A 12,558-nucleotide genomic window follows, 5' to 3' on the forward strand; every position below is an offset into this window, starting at 1 on the left:
ATTTTGAAAAAAATCAATTCCCAAACTTTACAGTTTAATGTGGGACAACGCTGCGTATGAGTGATATTTGATTTATTTTCAATGGATTTGAATCTTCCTTTCAAAAGTATGGTCCAATATCAATACATATTAATATTAAAATAAATACTTGTTATTTTATAATATATATTCAATTTATGTATATGTATATTTAGAAAAAAATTTTAAGAAATATATTCACGTGTATATAAGCAAAAAGGGTCCAAATCAATGATAAAACAATTATTTTTGATGTTATTCAATATGATATGTATTTAATAAAATACTTTAGTTTATTAATATTATTAATACAATTACTTGTTTTACTTATTTAAATACTTAGTCACATTTTTTACATGAAATACCAATAGTTTTAACGGAGCTCTATGATTCTAGTAGTAATAAATATAGTAACATACATACACAGTGATTTACTTAAAGCTCGTGCAAATCACAATTAAATTAATTTTAAAACTTATTAAATATTTAAATTTATAGTATGTTATTAAGTATTATTTTGATAAAATTCCCAAACAAGATGGCTTGTACTTTGCTGCTGTCCATCATTCTTAAATTAAAATTGCATTCGCCTTTGTTTGTTACGGAAATTAATAACTAAAAATACTGCTAATAAAAATCCTAAAATCTGAAAAATAAATTCATTTATTTAATTATTTTATTATAATTAAATTTAATTTCAATTAGTTACTTCAAATGCAATTAGTATCCAGGATACAACGAGAAATCGAATATCGTTGTGTTGATAATAGGATTGTAGTTTGACACTGCACCCGACGGTGTACATATAATTCTCATCTGCTGTGTTTCCATTGACATAGCAGCTAGCTGGAACTGATTTATTTAGGAGTATGTAATCTTGTGGACTATCCTTGCCACAGCACTGATGGTCCGTTTGCAATGCATCCATTTCATTACGGTTCCATGCTTGATCAACTATTCCATCGCGTCGTTTATATTCAACCATATCGGAATAAGTGGATATAATTTGCAATATAGCCAATATAAGTAGGAAAACAGCGCACTTTGTTTATATTTAAATATTAAATTATTATCATTAATTATTTAATAATCATATATTATTCAATTATTATTTATTTACTTATTTAAAAAAAATGATTTTTTGATAATATTTTTGAATTAACTTACCAAAGCTGTAAGGCAAACTGATTCTTTGATTGCTGCAAAGCATCCCAGGAACGAAAAGAGAACAATTAGCGAGCAAACGACGTAAGCCCCTATAGCCATTTCTCGACTCAGATTATCAGGATTATTAGCAATCCACCCAATGGCACCGAGTCCAAGCAACTATATCATAAATAAAATCATATAAGTTTTTTGTATAAAACCTTTAGAGAGAATTATATTAAATAAAAAATATAGCAAAGATCAAAAAATATAGATCTTTTAAAATTAAAATATATGGTATTCTGAGTTAAAAATATTTTATAAATTTTTAAGAACAAGGCAGTATGTTTAAAGCTTTATTTATGATCAAACAGATTCGCATCGCAAGCTTTGACGGTAATAGCTGAAATTCGTAAGCGTCTAAGCGAACTGAATCCACTGCGAAATATGAATGCATGCTATAAGACTGGTTCTACCCTATAATGATTTTTTTCGAGGTTGTGGCTCTGAGGATGAAGAGGAGATCATGCTGCATCTTATGTGTCAGTGTTCTTCTTTAGCTAGGAGAAGATTAAAAATTTTCGGATCACCTTTTCCCACCGATCTGACTGAGCTGTCACCCTTTAATGTTGGAGACCTGGCCAAGTTTATAGAACTGTCAGGTTGGTTTGGGGCAGTCGTTACCTTTTTCAGTGTTGACTGTGTACTGTATTGTGGTACCACAATGAACCATCATTTGAGCTCAAGTGTGGTTTTTGGAAACAATACTACCACTCAAACCTACCTACCTACCTAGTTGCAAAGGAGATATTACACCAATTCTCTTTAGCAATTCTCTTTAGTGATCATAAGTCAATTAAGATGCAGGGGCACATGAAATGAGTGTAGTGAGAGCTGTACTCATAGAGTATTCAAATCAATTGATACGTATTTGTTTATTTGTAAGATTGTTTACAGAAAGGACTTAAGCGTATATTCGCACTATATTCATTTCATTAATACAAAAAAAAAAGGCAATTAATGAATATAAATTTAATTTTCCTTAACAAACTAATATTTTTTTCAACCATTCTTTGCGTGTCACACAAATTTTAGCAAACAAATTAAATAGAAAGTGCAAAATGTGATTTCTTAATGAGTTAATGAGATAGCAAGCCAAGTCCGTATGTTTTGTTATATTCCATATTATAATAAAAACTTACAAATATTAAAATAAAAATATTTTTTTACTTCTTCAAATAAGAAATTTATATAAAGGACTTGGTTGTAAATTGAACTTATTAAGGACATACGACATATGCATATTTCCGACACCCTCGCTAGAAGCGCGTTCTACGCATTGGAAAATATCTGAAAATATCCTGTGGTGATGAGTCATTCTATTTAGAAAAGAAATTTTAATGAAGTAGAAAGCAGACCATATTTGAAATGTATGTTTGCGTTTATGTTATGAGGCCTAAAATAGGTCAAAGTTAAAGTCACGACAAGTACACATAAAATGTACTGCGCACTAAAAGTACACAGGACTATACGAGTAATATGTTCTGACCTGTCAATGGACAGGACTCAATACTGTAATTATGTGAATACATAAACCTGTGGAAAGTAAAATACTTTTAGAATTACTTAAAATATAGTTATTCTACGATTTTATGTATATATAAAATACATAAAAAAGTATACAATAATATAAACATTTTTTTTTAAATTTGTTTGTTTTTTTTGTTTTTGATGAGAAATGATTTCACTATTTTCGAATATTAAATAAAAAAATAAACAAAAATTTTACGAACTATTAAAATTTCGAAAAAATCATACAAAATTGTCAAAAGCAATAATAGACAAAAACATTCACTTAAATATATAACACACTATGCATATATAGATACATAAATATATATATGTATATATTATTATACAGAAAAAAATATTAGAATAAATTAAACCTGTAAATTCTTTGTAGCCAGAAATTCATGTTTCATAAATTCTGAAATAATTTTAAATTTAGTTCAATGTGCTCAATATGTATGACATCATGCTCAATGACATGTATAGACACTATTATTCTAATTAGCAATTATATATAAGAAAATAAAATAAAAATGTATAAAAATCATTAACAGTTCAACAATATATCACAATTTGAATGATGTAATTTTATTTCAAGTATTTACATAAATATCATTTTGTTGCATTATATATAGTAAATTAATTTTGAGATCATATCACATGTCGCAGTAATCTCTCATGATATATGGACAAGCATTAATCAAACTTACCGCCAAAATGACGTTGAATGCAACCGAGGATAGTTTTACGGTGGTGGTAGCGCAACCCATGACGACGCTCTATAGGACTGTGTAGACTCGAATTGTTCAAAAAGCTAAGGGGAAGTGTTATATATAATTAATAACAATTTTAAAACGAAACATGCAGAATGTAAAGTATATATTGATGTACATATTAATACAAATATATGATATTTAATTTGTCACTAATTTAGTTTTAATTAATTTTAATTCTAAGCTTGAATATTAACTTTTATTTTTAATTATAATTAATATTCTTTTGTTTCCCATTGTTCAAAAGCAACAATTATTAATATGTATATCAGTTTTTTAATATTAATATTTTCGTATATTTGCACTAAGAGAAAATTTTTTATATTATAATTATAAAAAAATTTTTTATATTATATTTTATTATTTTATATTTATTATATACTATAATTATATTATAATTATAGTATTATAGTAATTATTATAGTATTATATTATAAATATAGTATTATAGTATTCTAATTCCTTTCCGATTTAATTCCTTGGCCGATATTTTACTACTGTTATTTTACTTCAACTTAGTTCATTTCATTTTATCTAATTTTATTCTATATGAGTTATATAAATTTGATATATATTAGCTTATTTTTTAATTTTTTAATGTATATTTCTTCATTTAAAACTTAATTTAATAGCATTATTTTCATTTTAATTTAACTTTATGTTTTTATTTATATTATATTATTTTAGTTTTACTCTAAATTTGCGTTTGAGTTTGTATTTTCTTTTATTTTCTTTTAATATATATTACTTTATTTGCGATTGTATTTAAGCTCAATTTATTTTCTTTAAAATAATACAAATATATTTTAACCTACATTATTTATTTTATTCCATCTTATTACATTTTATTTGATTTTATTTATAGATTGTTTTACTCTGAATTTGTTTTATTTTAAATTTCTTTATATCAGTTGTTGGTTTAGTTTTTAACTCAATTTAATATATTTAAATTATTAATTTTTTTAGAGAGACTTCGAAAAGCAGTCAAACACAATAATAACAATACTTTCTATATTATTTTAATTAATTAAATTTTTGGCTAACCATACATTTTTTTATTGTATTTTAATTAATATTAAAATACTAATTAATATTAATATTAAATGAAGTTACAATCTTATTTAATTTTGTTTAATTTTATTTTATATGTTTTTTAATTATTTTATTTATTTTACCTTATTTTATTTTTTTTCTAAAAATTCACATTATTCACGATTTCAATATTTTTTATATTACTTTATCACTTTATATTTAAAGTGAAGTAATTAAAATTAAAATTTAAAATTTGAAAAATTATTAATTTATATGAGAATTCATTTAATTTTAATTTTTATTTTACTATTTTATAAATTCTTAATTTATTTTATTTATTGTATTTTATCTTATTTGATTTTATTTATATTATGTTTTATTCTGATTTTGCTTTCTGTTATATTACTTTATATTATGAATTTTCATTTCATTTTATTTAAATTATTCAATATTGATTTTATTTTATCGTTTCATATTCTTAAATTTTATATTAAATCATGTTCATTTTTTTTTTTTGTTAATTATATTTGTTCAATTTTTCATATTGTTTTAAATTACTTTATGTATTTTATTTTATTTATTTATTATATTTTGTGTTTATGGCTGTGTTCGATGGTTTTTGGTTAATAGGTTTTAAAACTAGGTTTTTATTCCAGCGCTTAATTTTTCTTCTTTCTTTCTTGATTTTCTTCGTCTCTTTTTCACTTATTTCTCTTTCTTAAATGTCACAAATCACAGTTAATAATTTATTAACTTTGGTAACTTTGGTTTATTTTTTATTTTATTAATGGTTATTACGTCATTGATGTTAACTTAAAATGACATAATTACTAATCTTTAAACTTTTCTTCAATTTAAATAATTAAAAATAAATCTAGTAATTCGTTTCTATTTTAAACAATATAATAATTAAAAATTAAGTACAATATATTAGTTCAAATAAATTTTTTAAATAATTATTTTTAATTTACTATAAAAATATAAATTAAATAATTTATTGTTTACTCAGAACACTGACAAAAAGTCCTTCAGAAATTAAAATGTCAACACATAAAATTTGTATGTTTTAAAAAGCATTATAAATATTTTTGTAAACACATTTTTTTATATACTCATTTTTTTTATTTATTTTCTTACACTTTTCACAAAAAAACGAAAATAAGATTTTACAAAATAAATCTTTTAAGTTACACGTTCACCCACAAACTAAACACAAAAGGTTATTTTTTTCTACTCTCCAAGTATCAATTTAGCACACAAACTGTTCAACAGCAAAAAAGACATTCAAAATTTTCGTTTTTTTCTTTGAAACTCAAGCAACGATGACGTCACGTTATCACATACAAACAAGTTTCAAAATTCACTCATATAACCTGCGTGCCAATAGCCAGCCAAGCAAACTACGAATGCTTCTTATTACTACAGATTGTGTACGCGCTCTTTTTTTGTTAATGCTATTGTTGTTGTTGATGTTTTTGTTGCTGTTCTTGTTGCCTAATTAATGTATTTTCATTTTATATATTTTACGTTTGTCACTGTTTGGAGTAGCTTGCCATACGTTACATTTCAGTTGATTTTGTTTTTATTTGTGTTTTGTGTTTACGTTGTTATGACATTGTTGCTTATATACATTGTTGCTGTATACAAACAAACGCAATAGCGGTATAATAACAAATACGAATTGAGTTCAATTAATTGAGTTTGCCGGCCGGAAAAAAGCTTTTCGAGCACTTTTCTGTGCATTTGGATTTGTTTACAAACATTTCATCGCATTCTTTATTGTGCATACTAAACAGAATAATGCTTTCGCTATGCACAAACAAATTTATATGTATGTATATGAAATCAGTTTGCATTTTGAGTTTATTTAATATTGAGTGGCAAGTGTTTACGTTATACGAGTGTTTTTATATAAAAGAGCGTAAGAGTTGTTATTATTATTTTAGGCACATTTGTTTATAAATTATGCAAATTAATTGAATTATTTTTCAATTTGTCATGTTAAGTGCATTTAATGCAATTAAGAATATTAATTAAAATGTGGAAAGTTGCATTTTATCACATCAACTTTATAATGTTTTGATTTCGTTTTGACGTCCACATTTATATTAAAACCATCAAATTGTATAATAAATCAATTAATTTGATTAGTTTGTACTATTTAATAGAATCTTATACTTTATTACTTAATTAAAAGCCAAAATAAATATTGGGTGTTATAAAAGAACTATACTGTAGACATGCTTAGAAGTAGGGATTATAAAAGAATATAATAACCAATTATACTAATAATTTTAAAACAAATTTTCCCAGCCTATATAGTCCACAAAATAACCTAATATGGTCAAACCAACTCCACATGCTTCTAATATAATTGTTATATACTTACGTAGTTGCCGATTTCAAATATTAGTCGTTCTGGACCGCGTTCAGTAGTCTCTTCCAGCCAATACGATCGGTAGCCTACTTTCGCGAATTGGTAGTGCCGAGTGCCTTCATACCATTAGTCACCGGTCGGTGTCTACCACGTTATTCACTTCAGGGTATCGAATCAAACACGTTTCTAGCCGGAGTATTTACTTCCATTTCCACGACATGATCAACCAAGCAAAGATGCTGAATTTGTATGCACTTATAGGGCTGAAAGTTCCTTCTAGTTCGATACTTATTACCAACGTGTACGAGACTAAAGACCTTCCAAAGCATTATCTATTAGTTATTTTTCAAGCTACTACACTATATAGCAGGACAGTCATGCCAAGAGACTTGAAGAGAGTAATTTTTGTGTGCCAAGAGAGTGATTTATTACTCAATTGCTTCCTTAGCCCAAAGATTGAGTTAGCCTATTGGGAAGACTGATTGGGAAGAGTGCATTTCTAGGCTGACATCATTTGTAATGCACTTATTAGGTAATATGAATTCGAGTACATATCTATTTTAGAAAAAGTAATATCTGAACGCACTGCAGTGTTTCCGTGCCTTCGTACATTTATAAAATAACAAAATAAATAATAGGCCATTGACGTCTCAATTTTACTGATACTGAAAGAAAAGAAGATCGTCGTTCATAAACACTAAAATCGCATGAAAAACGTAAAACTCATATTAATGCTTCAAAATGTATCGAAAATTTAAGTTAGAGACTGTTAAGAGCACAAATTTATTGTTGAATATAACGGGGATTGATAAGCAAAGCTGTAGGGGACAGTGCCACCCCTAGTCTATTTATACAAAATATGAAAAATTTTACTTACTACATATTGAATGCGATAGAGTAGAGTAAAGCACTTCAATCAATGTTTTTTGTGTTAGAACTAACCGCAAAGAAACCACTTAAGCAAGATATCTGTGGGTGAATGTCACTCGTTAAAGAATAATAGGGTCAGGAACTTTACTATCTTTCTCCTAATCAAGAGCAAAGTCGGACAGTTACAGAGAATGTGACTTGAAATCACTTTCCATTCCAGATAAAAACGACAATTTTTCACTTTATAGAGAGTATTTTCTCTCAAATGGTAACACAAATCAAGATATATGGACATGTAGGTTACCAGTAATCTCAGTTCAATGCTACTTCGGAGGGAAGTGTCTGTTTAGTCAAAGAGTCAAAGAATCAGAGAATAACCTTTATTCTAGAACAAATTTAATCCTTTCCTTTTCATGATAACTTAATAAAGAAACTAGCTTGTTAAGTCAAGCATCTTTTAATATAATTTAAATTCAAATCAAATACAAATATTTTTTTTATTTGGACATTCCTGTAATATTTATTCGAGTTTTTTGAAAGGTACAAGTGACAAGTATAAAATATTATTATTAAATATAATAAAATTAAATAAAATAAATAAATAATTTATTTCTAAAAGTAAATTATACTAAAATTATTTTAAAAAAAGATTTACAAACTTTAAGATAACTTAAGTCCAATAAATCTAATATTAATAACTATATCTCCTTCGCCGATTTGTGTAATGTATAGCTAATACAGTTGCTATAACCAAAATTATAATCTGTAAAAAAAAACATTTTGATAAATATATTCTTCCAAAAAATTTCAGAAATTTTATAATATTTACATCAAATCCAATCAATCCCCATTCATTGTATTTCATTATAATCTCTTCATCGGAGAATGAGTTCTCCACTTTTGCTAAACAACCGGTAATATAAAGATTCAACGGATTTATACAATTATGATCTACACAGCAGCTAGCAGGAGGTAAACGTTGTATAGTAATATAATCCTCTGGAGAATTACGACCACAACAGGAATACTGAAATTAACGGAAATAATTTTTTATTCTTAAATAAATTTTATATGGAATTATGAGAATGTAAGCATTATTATAAGTACTTGTTTTGATAAACCCTTACAAAAATGGTCAAACTTACTGTGGTTTGAATGGTATCCATAGCTCCTGATTTTTTCAATTCCTTTTTCCAGTGATATTCCACACCTTCTAATGCATATTTCTTAAATACATCCGGTTTACTTATTAGCATAAAAACAACGACCAGAATCAGTAGTATCAGTAAAAAGACTATATACTAAAGGAAATGTATATTATTAAATGAATATACTATATATTTATATATGTATGGATATATTAAGGTGATATTCTAACTTACTGTCCATAGAATACGTGGAGACTCACGCAGTGTTCCAAAACAACCGAAAAATGATATTAAAACTAGCACGAGCCCTAAAGCAATGATGCCAATAGCATATATTTGTGGCATAGCGCCCCAACCGAGCGCTCCAAATAATATGACATATATGCCAAGAATCTGAAAAATGAAAGAATGTTAATTATTTTTTCAATAAATTACTTTATAAATAAAGAAAACTTGATTAATCACGAAATTATCTAATGTATCACTAAATTATCTAATATATTGTGTACAGTATTAATTACTTCCGCGTCTACAGAAACTATTGTATTAAGTATGATCACTTCGATCACTTACTAATTTAAAAAATGATTCAATACGTATCATTAATAATTCATTAAAATGCATAAACTTATTATTAAATACTTTTTAAGACAATGACTGCTATTTATTTGTGGGAGGAAACCAGAGTTTAGTGGTCTTTCATTTGGTAAGCCTAGTTGCATCATAAATTATCTATAAGCATACAGTATAATTCGATTATAAATTAAACGTATTTATATGGAAATGTAATAAACTCATCTCAGTAAGACATTATATCATTTATATTTATACAAATTTATTATACATATAGAAAAATAAATAGTTTACAGATATCACTTACACAAAACCTACTCATGAAAACTGAGTCATCGAACAGATCTTAGCAGTGTTCAAACCACAGACTAAATGAGTTAGAATCATTTTAAAAAGAACGTAATAATCAAAAAAAGAATGTCAAAGAACTGCTTAAAGGGCAAATAATTAATTGATAAAGAAATGTGATTCTACCTTTCTTGTTGTTTCTTGTTTAAGAAAGAAACACTTACTTCACAACAAACGTGCCATTCAAAATCTATAGAGATTTGAGAGAAAACTAGAAGCCGGTTAAGTAGTACCAATGAAAGAAATAGTTCTCTAAATCCAAATACTAAATCAGAATAATAAGTCAAACTCATAAAATCTCCAATGAAATATTTGAATCTTCTAATAATATCTATTGGTTTCGTTTTGACAGATCATTCATTGGTCGCTAAGTATACAGACCAAAAAATTGACATAGAATTATTATAACCAAAATTTTAAAACCATCAACAAAGAAGAAGAAGAAGAGACAATAAAAAAATATTTTACAATGTTCAGGCTTAGTCAAATATTTCATTGGGGAACGGACATTCCATATATAGGTCTTAAAGAACTACTCTACGCAATTAACAGCGAAAGTAAACTTTAAACATGTTTTCATAATTTTTATCTCTGAAAGTAGCTACTCAGATATTACAGTGCGTGTCAACTAGACTATGACAACCAGGATTTGGATTCAACTTTATTCTGGTTTAAAAACACGCATTATAAACATTTGAAAAAACTATATTTCAGGAATAGATCCACCATTATATTGTAAAATATGCTTTAAATTTTTTATATCTTAAAATAAAGCACCCTGTAATTTATTTTATTTTATATTATTAATTACATGAATATATAAAAAAATTTGAATTTATCAATGGATAATTTATTAAGTATTAAAGAATTAATATTAATAAATATTAGTGATTTGCATAATAAAAAAGTTAATATTGAGTAAAAATTATAAATGAAGAATAATCAAAAAATTTTAAATTAATTATACGAAATCTTCTAGAAACAAGAAAAAAATTTTGTTCTGGCTTTGCTAAAGCTTTGATACCCTACATGATTACTTAGTTAGTAGTCCATCAGAACTTACATTAAAATTAAGAGTTCATACAATATAACGATTGTATTTAAAGAAAAAAAAGATTAAAATTACAAATAAAATTATTTATATTATTAAATCTGGAGACGAGATTAATATAATTAATAATTTGTTGAAGGTAAATAAATTATAACCTAATTAATAAATCTATTAGATATATTCAAATCTTAGCCCTTTCAGTATTCAATAATGGTGTATAACATGAATTTGGATACTTAACAAATCAAAACTACAATGGCACATTGACAAAAAAATGTTGTCATATCAGAAGAGTAATACAACGGTCTCATATACTGTGTCTGAAATGATTAGCATAGAATTTTACATTATCCTTTGTTATAAACGAAATCTTATATGGCATGGGGTACCATGATCAAAAACTAATTAACTTGCAATCTTTAAATCTCGTCTTATTATAGTGATAAAATTTTGGTGGTTCTAAACAAAGTTCACTCTTATTAAATACCGAGTATCATTTCAGATGACAAGTTAAAATAAATGACTATATCGAACAATATTATCGAGCTGATAATGTATATATAAAATGAACATTCCAATGTACGAGTATATAGCATTTCATTAATACATCAATCAATCAAAAATAGCTGTATTGATGAATCTTACCTAGCTGTTTAAGACAGTATATGGATTAAATGTTCTTTAGATATTCTCTATTGTTTTACTAAAGTATTTTGCTAAAGTATATAGTAAATGTTGGATTTAGAAGTTATGCATGTAGGGTATAAAAATGAGTCTAAGCGGTGTCTTATGTTATTCTCATGTTAAAAATCTTTCAATAGTTTGCTAATTTTGAATAAAAAAACCTCAGAGATATACGTGGCGATTAAAAACCTGCTACTTTAGTCAATTTTTTTACAATAAAATAATTTATGTTGCATAGAAGGTTCGCAGGAATTATTTTGTTAAAACAAAGATAAAAATAAATAATGTATATATTATTATTAAAATAATAATAGTAACAAATACTTAATATTACGTCTGTATTTTTATTTAGTCTTACATGTACATGTGTTACAAATATATTATAATAGAATAGGTGATATAATGAAAAATTTTTAATTCTACCTACTTGAAATAGAATACCCGAAACAGTGATATATTTATAAAAAAAAATAATATATAAGTAATATCTTTCAATGAGTATTATTAAATCATTTAAGTTCTATATATCTTGATACTTAAACAGTTATAAGATAGATTTTTTCTTGGCAAAATTCAAGGTATTTATTTCTTTTTATTTTCACAAAGCAGTGAAGTCGGCCGTTGGAAAAAATTATTTAAACTTATTTTGTTAATTGTAAACTAACAGGCTCAAGCTTTGGTTAGGCTACAAATCTGCCCGTCCGTAAGCCACAAAAAGACCTATTGAAAGTTCAAATATGTACTTAAAAAAATTATTTTCTACATTCTTAAAGGCTTTTGAATATACATATTATTTAAATATTTTTATATATTTTACATTAGTTTTAATTTGCTTTTAATATTTTGGTACTATATAAAACATAGTAGTGTGGTATTTATTAAACCACACAGAATAATAAAAAAATAATAAAATATAATTTAATTATATTAACGAGCAAGTTTTTAATTTAAAGCTGAGTAATAAAAAAA

At 25.6% G+C, this 12,558-nt stretch overlaps 2 protein-coding genes across 2 annotated transcripts; both read right to left on the reverse strand.

The window, feature by feature from the left end:
• Window positions 1-410: 410 nt before the first annotated feature.
• Window positions 411-5,889, reverse strand: LOC119683778 (protein late bloomer-like). Its single transcript, XM_038097639.1, has 5 exons — window positions 5,676-5,889; window positions 3,444-3,547; window positions 1,186-1,344; window positions 728-1,060; window positions 411-664 (listed from the first exon to the last, which is right to left on the reverse strand). Exons 2-5 carry the CDS (start codon window positions 3,501-3,503, stop codon window positions 593-595), a joined length of 624 nt encoding a protein of 207 aa, XP_037953567.1. The 5' UTR covers window positions 3,504-3,547; window positions 5,676-5,889; the 3' UTR covers window positions 411-592.
• Window positions 5,890-8,316: 2,427 nt separating this feature from the next.
• Window positions 8,317-9,335, reverse strand: LOC119684348 (protein late bloomer-like; the record flags this gene model as incomplete). Its single annotated transcript, XM_038098374.1, has 4 exons — window positions 8,317-8,548; window positions 8,615-8,812; window positions 8,931-9,086; window positions 9,168-9,335. Coding segments are annotated over 4 exons (594 nt in total), but the record flags the coding sequence as incomplete, so codon positions are not given.
• Between the last annotated feature and the right edge of the window lie 3,223 nt (window positions 9,336-12,558).

The sequence above is a fragment of the Teleopsis dalmanni genome, chromosome 2, assembly GCF_002237135.1.
Source record: "Teleopsis dalmanni isolate 2A chromosome 2, ASM223713v2, whole genome shotgun sequence".
NCBI lineage: Eukaryota > Metazoa > Arthropoda > Insecta > Diptera > Diopsidae > Teleopsis > Teleopsis dalmanni.

Coding starts and splice junctions, on each gene's coding strand:
- LOC119683778 (XM_038097639.1), bottom strand. CDS start 3,503: ATGGGTTGCGCTACCACCACCGTAAAACTATCCTCGGTTGCATTCAAC. Junction 1,061..1,185: donor CAGTTTGCCTTACAGCTTTG/GTAAGTTAATTC, acceptor ATATAAACAAAG/TGCGCTGTTTTCCTACTTAT. Junction 665..727: donor GGATACTAATTGCATTTGAA/GTAACTAATTGA, acceptor TTTATTTTTCAG/ATTTTAGGATTTTTATTAGC.